This window comes from Salvelinus fontinalis, chromosome 23, assembly GCF_029448725.1.
Source record: "Salvelinus fontinalis isolate EN_2023a chromosome 23, ASM2944872v1, whole genome shotgun sequence".
Classification (NCBI taxonomy): domain Eukaryota; kingdom Metazoa; phylum Chordata; class Actinopteri; order Salmoniformes; family Salmonidae; genus Salvelinus; species Salvelinus fontinalis.
In genome coordinates this window covers 11,776,663-11,794,566 of record NC_074687.1, presented here as the reverse complement: position 1 = coordinate 11,794,566, position 17,904 = coordinate 11,776,663, and the positions used below count along the sequence as shown (strand labels likewise).

The window sequence follows — 17,904 nt, the reverse complement described above, 5'->3', positions numbered from 1 at the left end:
CCCCTGGCGGCGTCTGCTGTACCCCGGTGGCGATGCATGCATTTAGAAGTACATCAAGTGCTCACACTGCAGTAGATGGCCATAGAACTACCTGCACTATAAGCACTTTAATACTGCTGAAACCCGTGTGCACACATTAACGCTGCTGTGGGTGGGAAAGGGTGTAGGACACCCAAGAGCCCTCCATGCTGCTCAGCCGATAATAATACATAAAACAAAAGAGTCACCGGGACAGATGGACACACAGGCCACCGTCAGTTTTGCATAGATTTGCACAACTCCATTTCTCTTGTAGTGCAACTATGCAAAACTAGCAGAGATCTGCAAGGATAAATCATACACTTTTCATAGACCAGACGAGTCCCCAGCCCTTATGCCAGAAGGAGCACGTAGGGCAGTAGGTGCTGGTCTACTTCACTATCTGCACTAGATGCACCTTAGCATAAGCACCAGTTAAGGTTCACACAATCAGTGTGCAATGAAACCAGTCACTGTGCCACTATAGTGCTTAAAGTGCCTTCACTGCAGTAGATATTAGATGACTACCTGCACTGTAAGCACTTTGACACTACAGTGACTTAGGGCCAGTGAAGCATCCTTGCACATATCCAAAACCAAGATGGAATGTTTCTGGGTCAATCACTTGAACAGGGCGCTGGATTCCCAGTGTACATCCCAATGGGTGCCTGTAAAAGGAGAGAAGAGAAACAATTAATTGTAAAAGACAGACTACTAGACTATTTTAGCAAGTTCTATGGGCCTATGGTTGACAACTTTACCATATTAGTTGAGAAACTAACTACAACTACACCTGCATTCCCTGTAGCATTATACAAAAAATATTTTTTTTTGCTAGGAAGACCTCGTATTACATGCTTTGCGACAAATCGAAAAGTCACAATAATATTAGTTGGATCAATTTTGCTTGTAAGTGTGCACCTAGTTACACGCAGATATTTGCAGAGCAACACATCACACAAAGCAATGTATACAGGCGGCAAAAATCAAACGCGCAATCTAGAAACATGTTGCCAATTAAACCAATAGTGGAGATCCTTGGACGAAATCAAGGCAAGTTAAAACATTGTATGAAATGCGCAGCTTGCGGCCGCGTCGTGGGAGCCGCACATGCGTTGTCAAATAATTCACGAATCCCCCTCCCCCACGTTCTGCACTGACATGGCGCCGCTGAGTCCGCATTACCAACATGTACAACCATAATCAGCGTTAGCTGTAATAAATAAACAAACAAATATAACCCATAATATAATCAATACACTTCGTATGTTGCGGTGTTTGAAATATGCCTTACTAGTTGGCCAAGCGCACACGATATCGCAAAATTCGTAGGAATCCACACGACATAAAACGCTGCATACAAAGCATGTGGTAGCTGGCTCACGTTAGCTGGCTAGCCCATGCCACAATAAGTTTGTTGCGGTGAGAGCACCTTTCCTCTAATTTTGGCACACTAGTGTTAGTCGTAAATCATACATTGAGAATAAAACAAATGTGGGTAACACTAATTTATCAAACAAGGTGGTACGCAAAGATCCTAACCGCCAGTCATTAACGTTAGCAAGCTAGCCCCCGGCCTTCAAATCCGCACATACTGTTCAACACTGTTGATATGTCATCGACTGCATGTGCCGGGCACTTAACACACACGCGAGAAACATTTTGCCCGGCGTTAACACCATTTTCTTTGGCTAGCCACCCGCCGCTAACTAGTTGAATTACTGGCCAAGTAATATAGTTAGATAAGTGCTCTCTAGTTATCCTTAGCTAGCGTAGCTTTACAATCCAGTAGGGGCGCGCGGCCTGCTACTTCCCCATGTGTTACTGCATTGTTCTGGAGACACTTAAAACGCACACCACTGAAGACAGAGTACACCAAATCATTTAATTTTATTTCCCGCCTAGGGAAATATAATTAAAATGGACGAAATACAACATTACCAGAAGTAACGCTCACTTCAGCTAGCCACACTGGTCAAGAGGCATTGCAGAGGCAACAGCGCACGCTTTTCAAATATCGCTCATTCTAATAACTATGGAGGAGAGTGGCCATGCGCCTCTTACATTGCTTTTAAAAAGTCGTTTTAAAGAATATATTCCCGGTATCATTTAGGTAAATATGTGGCAACAAACTGCGCGAATAAGCACGGTTTCACTTCGAAAGTTGCATCCCAGGAAAAGGCTAACAACAGGTTTCTTGTTAATAACATGCGCGTACTAAGACACTCGCCTCTGAAATCCACCATCTTCACTCACTTGTGCAGACTTACCCTTTACTGTCACTGCTCCAGGCATATCTACGAAAGTAAACCACAAACTTGTAAATTGCACAGTAGCTAACAAACATCGCATCGGCATTTGCTGCTATTTTGATTCGGCAGGACTTTGTGAATCGTAGTAAAATTGCGAAAGTGGCGCGAACATACCCTGCTTTTAACCATGTGGTGAATGAAGGGCGGCTCCCGCCGTCGAACGTAAATATCTACAACCCCAACTCGTTCATTAGCATAAATAAACTACTTCCGATCTTGACCCTCCGCCAATCCAACACATGAGTTACAACAATGGATATGTTGGCCACGAGTTCTCTTATTCGAAGTTCTGTCGATTGGGCAATCGTGTATCTTAGATTGACTACGAATATATCAAAAATAGACCTAGCCTATGTCTCTTATGATGAATAGATTGCAGGCTAGGGGAGATAAAATACCAAAGTTCTTTATCATCAGTCTGAACTATTTTCTGTTTTAGATTAGATAGTTTATGCAACTAGAATTCATTATAATAGGGATAATTAGTTAAATGTATTCTAAATACGTGAGATTTGCATTACTTTTTTAAAAAGTAGCAAAACTAAATATGGAGGGAATCATGGTAACACTGTCTGCAAGTATAATGCTTTATTACTTGTTATACACAAGATAATTTATCGTCTCGTATAATGAGGTTTATACTGTATGTTATGCCTATGAAGGACATTTGCAACAGACTCAAAATGCTGTTATTTAGTCAGGATCACTATTAGACGATAGGCTTACATGATAAAAGTCTTGCAATGCTTTATAACATCATCATAATGCATTATACCTGGAGGCTCTCAAATAAAGGTTTACCTAAAACATTAATGTAGTCTCCATTGAACAGATTTTTTAGTTCAGGAGGAATGGGCATCATCTCTGTCCGGGGGAAAATAATAATTAACAATCATTAGGACTAGTTATATTGGAAAGTCAATTTAACTACAGGCATTTTGCCACTCCATATTTATAAACTTTATTTCCCACTGTGATTAGCCTATATGGGTGGCAGGTAGCCTAGTGGTTAGAGCGTTGGACGAGTACCCGAAAGGGTTGCAAGATCGAATCCCCGAGCTGACAAGGTAAAAATCTGTCGTTCTGCCCCTGAACAAGGCAGTTAACCCACTGTTCCTAGGCCGTCATTGAAAACAAGAATTTGTTCTTAACTGGGTTGTCTAGTTAAATAAAAATGAAATATGCTTGTACTAAAACCCAAGTCTCAACTATAATAACTAACATTATATCCTTGGCACATTCACTGAAACTGCGTGGACTGTTCAGTTATAGTGTGTCATGCAAATGCAATGATAATATTTTAATTTTTTAAACATTTTTAATTTCACCTTTATTTAACCAAGTAGGCCAGTTGAGAACAAGTTCTCATTTACAACTGCGACCTGGCCAAGATAAAGCAACAACACAGAGTTACACATGGAATAAACAAACGTACAGTCAATAACACAATAGAAAAAAAAGTCTATGTACAGTGTGTGCAAATGTAGTAAGATTAGGAAGGTAAGGCAATAAATAGAGGCAAAATAATTACAATTTAGCATTAACACTGGAGTGATAGATGTGCAGATGATAATGTGCAAGAAGAGATACTGGGGTGCAAAAGAGCAACAACAAAAAATAACAATATGGGGATGAGGTAGTTGGGTGTGCTATCTACAGATGGGCTGTGTACAGGTACAGTGATCATCGGTAAGCTACCACCCTGCATACCACTACTGGCTTGCTTCTGAAGCTAAGCAGGGTTGGTCCTGGTCAGGCCCTGGATGGGAGACCAGATGCTGCTGGAAGTGGTGTTGGAGGGCCAGTAGGAGGCACTCTTTCCTCTGGTCTAAAAAATGCCCCAGGGCAGTGATTGGGGACACTGCCCTGTGTAGGGTGCCGTCTTTCGGATGGGATGTTAAACGGGTGTCCTGACTCTCTGAGGTCATTAAAGATCCCATGGCACTTATCGTAAGAGTAGGGGTGTTAACCCCGGTGTCCTGGCTAAATTCCCAATCTGGCCCTCAAACCATCATGGTCACCTAATAATCCCCAGTTTACAATTGGCTCATTCATCCCCCTCCTCTCCCCTGTAACTATTCCCCAGGTCGTTGCTGCAAATGAGAACGTGTTCTCAGTCAACTTACCTGGTAAAATAACGGTAAAATAAAAAATAAAAAGCTGCTCTGACAGCTGATGCTTAAAGTTAGAGAGGGAGATTTAAGGGGAGGGAGATATCTCCTCCAGCTTCAGTGATTTTTTGCAATTCGTTCCAGTCATTGATTAGGAGAGAACAACAATATGAATAGCTTAGTAGGTTATAGTGTCTTAAATATGATCAGTGTGTGACATGGTGCTTCATCCTTTCAGAAAATTACAAAGGTGCCAGTGTAGTTGAAAGTACTCAAGTATATCAGTTACTGACATGGATGACGGATGATGTTTCCAACAAAAACAGAGATGACTGGCTTCATGCTGAGTAGTGAAGGGAACCACTTACAAATCAAATCAAATCAAAATGTATTGGTCACATACAACATATTTAACAGATGTTATGCGCGTGTAGCAAAAAGCTTGTGTTCCTAGCTCCAACAGTGCAGTAGTATCTAACAATTCACAACAATACACAAATCTAAACGTAAAAGAATGGAATTACGAAAAATATAAATATTAGGACGAGCAATGTTGGAGTGACATTGACTAAAATACAGTAGAATATAATACAGTATATACATAGGGGATGAGTAAAGCAATATGTAAACATTATTAGTGACTAGTGTTCCATTATTAAAGTGGCCTATATACATGACTATGTATTTAGGGCAACAGTTGAGTAGCCGGGTGGTAGCCGTCTAGTGAAGGCTATTTAACAGTCTGATGGCCTTGAGATAGAAGTTGTTTTTCAGTCTCTCTTTGATGCACCTGTACTGAACTCACCTTCTGGATGATAACAGTGTGAACAAGCAGTGGCTTGGGTGGTTGATGTCCTTGATGACCTTTTTGGCCGTCCTGTGACATCGGATGCTGTAGGTGTCCTGGAGGGCAGGCAGTGTGCCCCCGTTGATGCTTTGGGCAGACCGTACCACCCTCTGGAGAGCCCTGCGGTTGCAGGCGGTGCAGATGCTGTTAAAGGTAGAGTTGCTACCATGTTGTGTTGCTACCATGTTGTTGTCATGTTGTGTTGCTACCATGCTGTGTTGTCATGTGTTGCTGCCATGCCATGTTATTGTCTTAGGTCTCTCTTTATGTAGTGTTGTGGGTGTCTCTCTTGTCATGATGTGTGTTTTGTCCTATATTTGTATTTTATTGATTATATTGATTCTTTTTTATTTCAGACCCTGTCCTCGCAGGAGGCCTTTTGCCATTTGGTAAGCCGTCATTGTAAATAAGTATTTGTTCTTAACTGACTTGCCTGCTTAAATAAAGGTTAAATTAAATTTAAATTAAATTAAAATACAGCCCGACACAGGATGCTCTTAATTGTGCATCTGTAAAAGTTACTGAGGGTCTTAGGGGCCAAGCCAAATTTCTTCAGCCTCCTAAGGTTGAAGAGGCGCCGTTGCGCCTACTACACCACACTGTTTGTGTGGGTGGACCATTTCCAATTGTCAGGGATGTGTACGCCGATGTGTACGCAGAGGTACTGAAGCTTTCCACCTTCTCCACCTTCTCCACTGCTGTCCCGTCGATGTGGATAGGGGTGTGCTCCCTCTGCTGTTTCCTGAAGTCCATGATCAGCTCCTTCGTTTTGTTGACGTTGAGGGAGAGGTTAATTCCTGGCACCACTCCGCCAGGGCCCTCACCTCCTCCCTGTAGGCTGTCATTGTTGGTAATCAGGCCTACTACTATTGTGTTGTCTGCAAACTTGATGATTGAGTTGGAGGTGTGCGTGGCCATGCAGTCATGGGTGAACAGGGAGTACAGGAGGGGGCTGAGCATGAGCTGAGCAAATACACCTCTGCTGTTTTCAATCAGGATCTCAGCGATCACTGCCTCATTGCTTGCATCCGCTATGGGTCCGTGGACAAACGACCACCCCTCATCACTGTCAAACGCTCCCTAAAACACTTCTGCGAGCAGGCCTTTCTAATCGACCTGGCCGGGGTATCCTGGAAGGATATTGACCTCATCCCGTCAGTAGAGGATGCCTGGTTGTTCTTCAAGAGTAATTTCCTCACCATCTTAAATAAGCATGCCCCTTTCAATGTAGAACTTAGAACAGATATAGCCCTTGGTTCACTCCAGACCTGACTGCCCTCAACCAGCACAAAACATCCTGTGGCGGACTGCAATAGCATCGAATAGTCCCCGCGATATGCAACTGTTCAGGGAAGTCAGGAACCAATACACGCAGTCAGTCAGGAAAGCAAAGCTTAGCTTTTTCAAACAGAAATTTGCATCCTGTAGCTCTAACTCCAAAAAGTTTTGGGACACTGTAAAGTCCATGGAGTACAAGAGCACATCCTCCCAGATGCACTGAGGCTAGGTAACACTGTCAACACCGATAAATCAACGATAATCGAGAATTTCAATAAGCATTTCTCTACGGCTGGCCATGCTTTCCTCCTGGCTACCCCAACCCCGGCCAGCAGCTCTGCACCACCGGCAGCTACTTACCCAAGCCTCCCCAGCTTCTCCTTCACCCAAATCCAGATAGCTGATGTTCTGAAAGAGTTGCAAAACCTGGACCTGTACAAATCAGCTGGGCTAGACAATCTGGACCCTCTCTTTCTAAAATTATCCGCTGCCATTGTTTTAACCCCTATTACTAGTCTGTTCAACCTCTCTTTCGTATCGTCTGAGATTCCTAAAGATTGGAAAGCTGTCGCGGTCATCCCCATCTTCAAAGGGGGTGACACTAGACCCAAACTGTTATAGACCTATATCAATCCTGCCCTGCCTTTCTAAAGTCTTCGAAAGCTAAGTTAACAAACAGATCACTGACCATTTCGAATCCCACCGTACCTTCTCTGCTGTGCAAAATCCGGTTTCCGAGCTGGCCACGGGTGCACCTCAGCCACGCTCAAGGTACTAAACGATATCATAATCGCCATCGATAAAAGATTGTAATGTGCAGCCGTCTTCATCGAGCTGGCCAAGGCTTTCGACTCTGTCACTCATCGTATTCTTATCGGCAGACTCAACAGCCTTGGTTTCGCAAATGACTGCCTCGCCTGGTTCACCAACTACTTCTCAAACAGAATTCAGTGTGTCAAATCGGATGGCCTGTTGTCCGGACTTCTGGCAGTCTCTATGGTGGTACCACAGGGTTCAATTCTCGGGCCGACTCTTTTCTCTGTATATATCAACGATGTCACTCTTGCTGCGGGTGACTCCCTGATCCACCTCTATGCAGACGACACCCTTCTGTATACATCTGGCCCTTCTTTGGACACTGTGTTAACAAACCTCCAAACGAGCTTCAATGCCATACAACACTCCTTCCCTGGCCTCCAACTGCTCTTAAACACTAGTAAAACTAAATGCATGTTTTTCAACCGTTCGCTGCCCGCGCCCGCCCGACTAGCATCACTACTCAGGACGGTTCTGACTTAGAATATGTGGACAACTACAAATACCTAGGTGTCTGGCTCGACTGTAAACTCTCCTTCCAGACTCACATTAAGCATCTCCAATCCAAAATTAAATCAAGAATCGGCTTCCTATTTCACAACAAAGCCTCCTTCAATCACGCCGCCAAACATACGCTCGTAAAACTGACTATCCTACCGATCCTCGACTTCGGCAATCTCATTTACAAAATAGCCTCCAACACTCTACTCAGCAAATTGGATGCAGTCTATCACAGTGCCATCCGTTTTGTCACCAAAGCCCCATATACCACCCACCACTGCAACCTGTATGCGCTAATCGGCTGGCCCTCGCTACATATTCGTCGCCAAACCCATTCACTCCAGGTCATCTATAAGTCTTTGCTAGGTAAAGCTCCGCCTTATCTCAGCTCACTGTTCACAATAACAACACCCACCCATAGCACGTGCTCCAGCCGGTATATCTCACTGGTCATCCCCAAAGCCAACACCCCTTTGGCCGCCTTTCCTTCCAGTTCTCTGCTGCCAATGACTGGAACGAATTGCAAAAATCGCTGAAGCTGGAGACTCACAGTGAGGAGAACAAGTATTTGATACACTGCCGATTTTGCAGGTTTTCCTACTTACAAAGCATGTAGAGGTCTGTAATTTTTATCATAGGTAAAAAATCCAGAAAATCACATTGTATGATTTTTAAGTCATTCATTTGCATTTTATTGCATTACATAAGTACTTGATACATCAGAAAAGCAGAACTTAATATTTGATACAGAAACCTTTGTTTGCAATTACAGAGATCATACGTTTCCTGTAGTTCTTGACCAGGTTTGCACACACTAAGGAGTGGCTCCGTAAGAAGCATCTCAAGGTCCCGGAGTGGCCTAGCCAGTCTCCAGATCTGAACCCAATAGAAAATCTTTGGAGGGAGCTGAAAGTCTGTATTGCCCAGCGACAGCCCCGAAACCTGAAGGATCTGGAGAAGGTCTGTATGGAGGAGTGGGCCAAACTCCCTGCTGAGTTTGGCCCACTCCTCCATACAGACCTTCTCCAGATCCTTCAGGTTTCGGGGCTGTCGCTGGGCAATACAGACTTTCAGCTCCCTCCAAAGATTTTCTATTGGGTTCAGGTCTGGAGACTGGCTAGGCCACTCCGGGACCTTGAGATGCTTCTTACGGAGCCACTCCTTAGTTGCCCTGGCTGTGTGTTTCGGGTCGTTGTCATGCTGGAAGACCCAGCCACGACCCATCTTCAATTCTCTTACTGAAGGAAGGAGGTTGTTGGCCAAGATCTCGCGATACATGGCCCCATCCATCCTCCCCTCAATACGGTGCAGTTGTCCTGTCCCCTTTGCAGAAAAGCATCCCCAAAGAATGATGTTTCCACCTCCATGCTTCACAGTTGGGATGGTATTCTTGGGGTTGTACTCATCCTTCTTCTTCCTCCAAACACGGTGAGTGGAGTTTAGACCAAAAAGCTCTATTTTTGTCTCATCAGACCACATGACCTTCTCCCATTCCTCCTCTGGATCATCCAGATGGTCATTGGCAAACTTCAGACGGGCCTGGACATGCGCTGGCTTGAGCAGGGGGACCTTGCGTGCGCTGCAGGATTTTAATCCATGACGGCGTAGTGTGTTACTAATGGTTTTCTTTGAGACTGTGGTCCCAGCTCTCTTCAGGTCATTGACCAGGTCCTGCCATGTAGTTCTGGGCTGATCCCTCACCTTCCTCATGATCATTGATGCCCCACGAGGTGAGATCTTGCATGGAGAGTTTTTCAAGGTGGCTCTCATTTTGACTGTAGTCTTGTGGCGCGCGTGGATGAGGGCACGCACTTAATGAACACACTATTCTCCGTCTTAAATTGTATCGTTTATTTACATATTAGGGTACCTGAAGATTGATTAGAAACGTTGTTTGACTTGTTTGGATGAAGTTTATTGGTAACTTTTGGGATTCCTTTGTCTGCATTTTGAACGAGGGGAACAGGTGGGTTACTGAATCAAGCGCGCCACCTAAACTAACTTTTTTGGGATATAAAGAAGGACTTTATAGAACAAAACGACCATTTGTTATGTAACTGGGACCATTGGGATTGCAAATAGAGAAAGATCTTCAAAGGTAAGTGATTTATTTTATCGCTATTTCTGACTTTTGTGACGCCTCTGCTGGTTTGGAAAATGTTTTTAATGTTTTTGTACGCGGGGCGCTGTCCTCAGATAATTGCTTGGTATGCGTTTGCCGTAAAGCCTTTTTGAAATCTGACAAAGCGGCTGGATTAACAAGAAGTTTAGCTTTTAAACGATGTAAGACACTTGTATGTGTTTAATACTTAATATTTTAAATTTAATGTTTAATATTACGATTTTTGTATTTTGAATTTCGCGCTCTGCAATTTCACCGGATGTTGTCGAGGTTGGTCGCTAGCGGCACGTCTAGCCCAAAGAGTTTATTAACTAGTCTCTCATCACTTCATGATGACAGAAGTGAGTGCTACGGGGTGATACTTAATGACTGCATTGAGCTGCAAGTGATTCCAGACCACCACATAGCACTACCTACTGCAGTTTACCTCTGGCGGCTTGGTGCTCCCTTCTGGTGGCTTGGTGCTCCCTTCTGGCGGCTTGGTGCTCCCTTCTGGCGGTTTGGTGCTCCCTTCTGGTGGCTTGGTGCTCCCTTCTGGCGGCTTGGTGCTCCCTTCTGGCCGTTTGGTGCTCTCTTCTGGCGGCTTGGTGCTCCCTTTTGGCCGCTTGGTGCTCCCTTCTGGCTGTTTGGTGCTCCCTTCTGGCCGCTTGGTGCTCCCTTCTGGCCGCTTGGTGCCCCCTTCTGGCTGTTTGGTGCTCCCTTCTGGCGGCTTGGTGCTCCCTTCTGGCGGCTTGGTGCTCCCTTCTGGCGGCTTGGTGCTCCCTTCTGGTGGCTTGGTGCTCCCTTCTGGCGGTTTGGTGCTCCCTTCTGGCGGCTTGGTGCTCCCTTTTGGCCGCTTGGTGCTCCCTTCTGGCTGTTTGGTGCTCCCTTCTGGCCGCTTGGTGCTCCCTTCTGGCCGCTTGGTGCTCCCTTCTGGCCGCTTGGTGCTCCCTTCTGGCCGCTTGGTGCTCCCTTCTGGCCGCTTGGTGCTCCCTTCTGGCCGTTTGGTGCTCCCTTCTGGCCGCTTGGTGCTCCCTTCTGGCCGCTTGGTGCTCCCTTCTGGCGGCTTGGTGCTCCCTTCTGGCCATTTGGTGCTCCCTTCTGGCCGCTTGGTGCTCCCTTCTGGCCGTTTGGTGCTCCCTTCTGGCCGTTTGGTGCTCCTTTCTGTCCGTTTGGTGCTCCCTTCTGGCTGTTTGGTGCTCCCTTCTGAAGAGTACCTCTTCTCCATTGGGGCTTCCTAGTGGCAATAAACTTCTTGGTGATGTCATCATCATAGTTGCAAGTTTTTTTTATGACGTTATTATACAGTGAGTTTAAAATACTATTAGGTGGAATACTATGACCCTGTGTTGTTAGGAAATAATGTGCAAACTACAATCTTAGACAAAGAAAGTTTCTATCTAGAGTAACTGTCAACGTGTGAGTCAAGAACGTGTGAGCCAAGAACATGAGTCAAGGGGACATTGGATCTAAACGAATTAGCATTTTAGTATCAATTTGATGTTCAAATACCTTATTTTCATTGCATTTATATTTATGTTGTAAAAAGGACCTCCAAGTTACAGACCCTGTGTCATCCTGCAAGTAAAATATATGTACTGTGTGTAGCCAATACAATTTCTTAATTTCTCAATGTATCAATAATTTGGAGAGGTAAACTTAAAAGGCATATTTGACATAGGTAGGTTGAATTCAGAAAGAGTGGGACATCATATAAAACTGCGACAGGTTAATCGTGACGTGTTTATTTCTTGGTCTGACAAGGAGAAAATCATAAATAATTGGTAATTGCAGAGAAACCACATGATCAAAATCACATCACTTCATTGGAGTGACATCATAGAGAGAGCAAGCTTCAAACAGGAAGCTCACCGGTCGAAGCGCACAGTAAGATCAGTGGCAGGGCTCTGGTTCTTGTACTACTACATCCTGTTTGTTTGTTCTTGTAGTACTGTTATTACACCTGTTATTACTACTGTTATTGGTACTGTTATTACTACTGTTATTACTACTGTTATTACTACTGTTATTACTACTGTTATTACTACTGTTATTAATACTGTTATTACTACTGTTATTACTACTGTCATTACTACTGTTATTACTACTGTTATTACTACTGTTATTAGTACTGTTATTAATACTGTTATTACTACTGTTATTAATACTGTTATTACTACTGTTATTAGTACTGTTTAGTACTGTTATTACTACTGTTATTAGTACTGTTATTAATACTGTTATTACTACTGTTATTACTACTGTTATTACTACTGTTATTACTACTGCTATTAGTACTGTTATTAATACTGTTATTAGTACTGTTATTAGTACTGTTATTACTACTGTTATTACTACTGTTATTACTACTGTTATTACTACTGTTATTACACCTGTTATTAGTACTGTTATTAATACTGTTATTACTACTGTTATTACTACTGTTATTAGTACTGTTATTAATACTGTTATTACTACTGTTATTAATACTGTTATTACTACTGTTATTAGTACTGTTTAGTACTGTTATTACTACTGTTATTAGTACTGTTATTAATACTGTTATTACTACTGTTATTACTACTGTTATTACTACTGTTATTACTACTGTTATTAGTACTGTTATTAATACTGTTATTACTACTGTTATTACACCTGTTATTAGTACTGTTATTAATACTGTTATTAGTACTGTTATTACTACTGTTATTACTACTGTTATTACACCTGTTATTAGTACTGTTATTAATACTGTTATTAATACTGTTATTAGTACTGTTATTACTACTGTTATTAGTACTGTTATTACTACTGTTATTAGTACTGTTATTACTACTGTTATTACTACTGTTATTAGTACTGTTATTACTACTGTTATTACTACTGTTATTACTACTGTTATTAGTACTGTTATTACTACTGTTATTAGTACTGTTATTACTACTGTTATTAGTACTGTTATTAATACTGTTATTGGTACTGTTATTAGTACTGTTATTACTACTGTTATTACTACTGTTATTAGTACTGTTATTAATACTGTTATTAGGACTGTTATTACAACTGTTATGGTTACTGTTAATACTACTGGTATTACTACTGTTATTACTACTGTTATTACTACTGTTATTACTACTGTTATTACACCTGTTATTAGGACTGTTATTAGTACTGTTATTAGTACTGTTATTAGCGCTGTTATTAGTACTGTTATTACTACTGTTATTACTACTGTTATTACTACTGTTATTAGTACTGTTATTACTACTGTTATTAGTACTGTTATTACACCTGTTATTAGTACTGTTATTAATACTGTTATTACTACTGTTATTAGTACTGTTATTAGTACTGTTATTAATACTGTTATTACTACTGTTATTACTACTGTTATTAGTACTGTTATTACACCTGTTATTAGTACTGTTATTACTACTGTTATTAGTACTGTTATTACTACTGTTATTAGTGCTGTTATTACTACTGTTATTAGTACTGTTATTACACCTGTTATTGGTACTGTTATTACTACTGTTATTAGTACTGTTATTACACCTGTTATTAGTACTGTTATTAGTACTGTTATTACACCTGTTATTAGTACTGTTATTACACCTGTTATTAGTACTGTTATTACTACTGTTATTAGCGCTGTTATTAGTACTTTATTAGTACTGTTATTACTACTGTTATTAGTACTGTTATTACTACTGTTATTACTACTGTTATTAGTACTGTTATTACACTTGTTATTAGTACTGTTATTAATACTGTTATTAGTACTGTTATTACTACTGTTATTAGTACTGTTATTACTAATGTTATTAGTACTGTTATTAATACTGTTATTAGTACTGTTATTAGTACTGTTATTACTACTGTTATTACTACTGTTATTAGTACTGTTATTACTAATGTTATTAGTACTGTTATTAATACTGTTATTAGTACTGTTATTAATACTGTTATTAATACTGTTATTAATACTGTTATTACTACTGTTATTACTACTGTTATTACTACTGTTATTTGAGTGAATTCAGAAAAAGTGGGACCTCTTTCTGCATTTCCATCTTCTGTAACTTCTTCAGACATCTACAGTATCCAACATATTAGCTCATTACATGATACATTTCTGAAATCCTCAGATGTTTCTTTATCACACAACATTTAAATGAATTGTCATTGGCGTTGAATTAGGACTGTAATAATGGTGTCCCAGTCTATCTAACCTGCCGTCCCAGTCTACCAAATGCAAAATGAAAATATGGTTTTGACTCAGTGTACACAAATTAGTGTTTAATGCCTTTTGTGAATATCATATCAACATTCTTTTTGTGTGATGAGGAAACATCTTGAGGATTTCAGAAATGTGTCATGTGTTGGACTACTGACACCTTGGATAGGTGACACCTTGGATAGGTGACACCTTGGATAGGTGACACCTTGGATAGGTGACACCTTGGATAGGTGACACCTTGGATAGGTGTCAAAGAAGTTACGGAAGACGGAAATGCAAAAAGTGTTCCATTATTCAGAATTCCCCCTAGCTGCTTTAAACATTTGGTTAACTAATTGTTTGCATTTATGTTCAACAATAGAGTTAATGTTTTAGTCCATATCATCTCAGTGTGAAGGCTAATAATGGAATCGCTGAGGTAGCAATGCCACCAAGTCTATTTTAAAATGTCAGTTGCTGAAACTCCTCCCACCATTGGGCCACAGGAGTGTTCCCCCCATAAAAGCAATGCTTGGAATTGTCTTGCTTTGTGACCAGCGGTCAGGCCAGCTCACCTCTCACCTCTAGCCTCATTCATGTGTAAAATCTCACACAAGGGGAGCAAAACACAGGGGTCCTTCCTCTCAGAGCCACATCACAACAGATAAAGCGTTACCAAAACATTATTTTGTTGCTGCATTCTTGTGCAATGTCAAAACTAAATGGTTTGAATGTATTTGACAAATTGAATGTTTCACCAAGTTTAACACTTTGTGAAATTAAAACAAAGTATTTAATCAGCTTTCCATAGATACAAATAAACAGTACTTTTAGCCCCTGTGTATGATGAACAGAAGAAAACCTCTGCTATTAATACTACTGAATTATTGCAATGTATGGATTGATCCCATTTACTGAACTGTTGCTGTGTTTTTTTGTTTGTGTTTAGCTTTTTAGATTCAACAAAATGTCTTGGGAACAATAATATAGAATTGAAGAGAAAGCACCATAACATCTGCCCCTGTCTGGTCTCGTCCTCACTATGTTCAGTACATAGTAGTAGATTGGCATTAAGTCAATACATTTTTCTTCAGTTTTTTTATGCATTAAATCAAAAAGCATATGGTAGAATTAACCAAACGTGAAAATTAGATGTATGGTTTAGTCAACCAGGTGAAGCTGGTTGAGAGAATACCAAGAGTGTGCAAAGCTGTCATCAAGGCAAAGGGTGGCTATTTGAACAATCTCATATATAAAATATATGTTGATTTGTTTAACACTTCTTTGGTTACTACATGATTCCATATGTGTTATTTCATAGTTTGATGTCTACAATGTAGAAAATAGTCAAAATAAAGAAAAACCCTTGAATGGGTAGGTGTTCTAAAATTTTTGACCAGTAGTGTATATGATAAAGCGTGTTCTTTATTCTCTGTTTGTCCCCTTGATACAGTCCTCTGCAGGTACTGCTCTAATCCCACACTAGTAAGTGATGAAGGCTATCTGCTGAGCACACCAGTGAAGAGACAAGGTCATACCCTCCCTCTGACCTCCCGAGACTTCCCCACTCACACTAAAAGGGAATTTATGTTTCGAGGACTAAGCCATGTATGTCGGCCCCAACCTCCCACATATTATATATGGGTCATTCCACCATTCCACCAATCGAGTGCAATTACATACTATATATGGGTCATTCCACCAATCGAGTGCAATTACATATGGGCTCTGGAACCAATCTGCCCTATACCCACCTCTGCTTCTCCTGGAATCATCAATGTTCAGGGGAAACCGTATCAATTACTAAGGGATCAGGTAACAAGGTTATATCTATATATCTGATTGTGGCTGGAATGTTTTATTCATCCCCGATCTATTTCTCCTGTTTAAATTAATTATTTGTAAATGATGCCTTGGCTTTTTACAAAATTATATTGAATCAATGGAAGTATGATGCCACATTATGCCACCATAAGCAAAGTGATTGTCCTGGTAATCTACCAGAGGTTTTCTCTCCAATTGTAGTGTTTGAATTTTTTCCTTTGAGAGGAGATTGTGTGCCATTCTTGGGTCTTGCCAGCAGAGGACGCTCTGCACATGCAATAAGACTGTAGACCGGATTATGATTTTTACAACCCAGAGCTGTTTGTCCAGTAGTAATACATCCTCTACACTAGAGTTCAACTTGGGAGACAATAACATAGACATACATACGACTGGAATGTTGAACCTTTTCTCGTCTGTTTTAATAATCCTCAAACAGTAAGGGGTTGGACCGTTCTTACACTGTAGTACAATACACCATTAGAAGGGTAGAGTCTACTAGTATAAGGTAGTGTTGATGTGCATTATAAACAGGCCTACATAACAACTGTTCATAAGTGGGACTGACACCATCTGAGCAAGACGGAAATTACAGAAAGGTAGAACACTATTTTAACATAAGACAATACACTTATTTAATACATGTTTTAACATAAGACAATACACTTATTTAATACATGTTTTAACATAAGACAATACACTTATTTAATACATGTTTTAACATAAGACAATACACTTACATAATACACTTATATAATACGCTTGCCTCTATTGTGTATCACAGTCTGCTTTGACTTTGACAATTTCTCATAGAAATCAAAGGATCCGTAATAGTCAATTCCTATACCTAATATGTTTAATCTCCAGTGGTATGAAAGAGTGGTGCAGTGGAAAATCAATTAGTAAAACAGATATTTTCTGTTGCTACAGATATAGGATTGTGATTTGATCACCCTGTTGCAGTAAACGTGTAGCGACTTGATTTTCCCTTGTGAAAAATGTACCAACCCCTTCAAAAATGTCCATTAATTATAATCCACATGATAATTCAAATGTCCTGTTTTTGCAGGATTATTTTCATGCTGTAGCAAACTGGCTCAAATTAAGATCCTACATCTGTATACTGAATCAACATACACAACATACAGCATATGGAAAAACAAACATATTTTTGTATTATGGAAAAGCATGAATATGTAAAAAAAACATTACATTACACAACCTTTCCTCTGCACTACAAATCTGAAAACAGATCAAAGTAAATTCATAGTTGGGCACTTTCAAGTCAGCGTCACCCCTGCAGCTAGAGTTCTGGAGTGTGCAGGAAGCTTGCTTTTGAAGTGGAGATTACTCCGTTTCTCGTTTAGCGACATTTTATAGGGGGATTCATGTGCAACACCATGGGACGGCGATGGCTAAACAAACCCCAGAACTCTAGATGTAGAAAACATTCTTTCTGTCTTAGTTATTTTGTCAACACTATTAGTCTTTTGGGGTTCAGGTTAAGTAGGGTTGCAGTGGATGGGGTCTTCCTGTGAAAAGGCAAGTTGCTTAGTGGAGACATACATGGAAGAATGTGAAGAAAGATATATTGTGACCTTGGGTGATTGTGGTATTGGACATAATATCAAAAATGTGCTACAAGGTCATGAGTTAAGTACCTACCGGTTTGTCTCATTACACATTGATACACTTAACGAAAGAGAAAGGGAAAGGGGGGATACCTAGTCAGTTGTACAACTGAATGCCTTCAACTGAAATGTGTCTTCCGCATTTAGCCCAACCCCTCTGAATCATTGAGGTGTGGGGGGCTGCCATAATCAACATCCACGTCTTCGACGCCCGGGGAACAAGTGGGTTAACTGCCTTGCTCAGGG

General features: G+C 40.9%; 1 protein-coding gene across 1 annotated transcript; it reads right to left on the bottom strand.

The window, feature by feature from the left end:
• Nucleotides 1-10,414: 10,414 nt before the first annotated feature.
• On the bottom strand, nucleotides 10,415-11,212 carry LOC129821572 (proline-rich protein HaeIII subfamily 1-like). The gene has a single exon (XM_055879229.1). The coding sequence runs from the start codon at nucleotides 11,210-11,212 to the stop codon at nucleotides 10,415-10,417; it is 798 nt and encodes a 265-aa protein (XP_055735204.1).
• Between the last annotated feature and the right edge of the window lie 6,692 nt (nucleotides 11,213-17,904).

What these genes read in the sequence shown, in the direction of transcription:
- LOC129821572 (XM_055879229.1), bottom strand. Translation starts at nt 11,212, where the DNA reads ATGGAGAAGAGGTACTCTTCAGAAGGGAGCACCAAACAGCCAGAAGGG.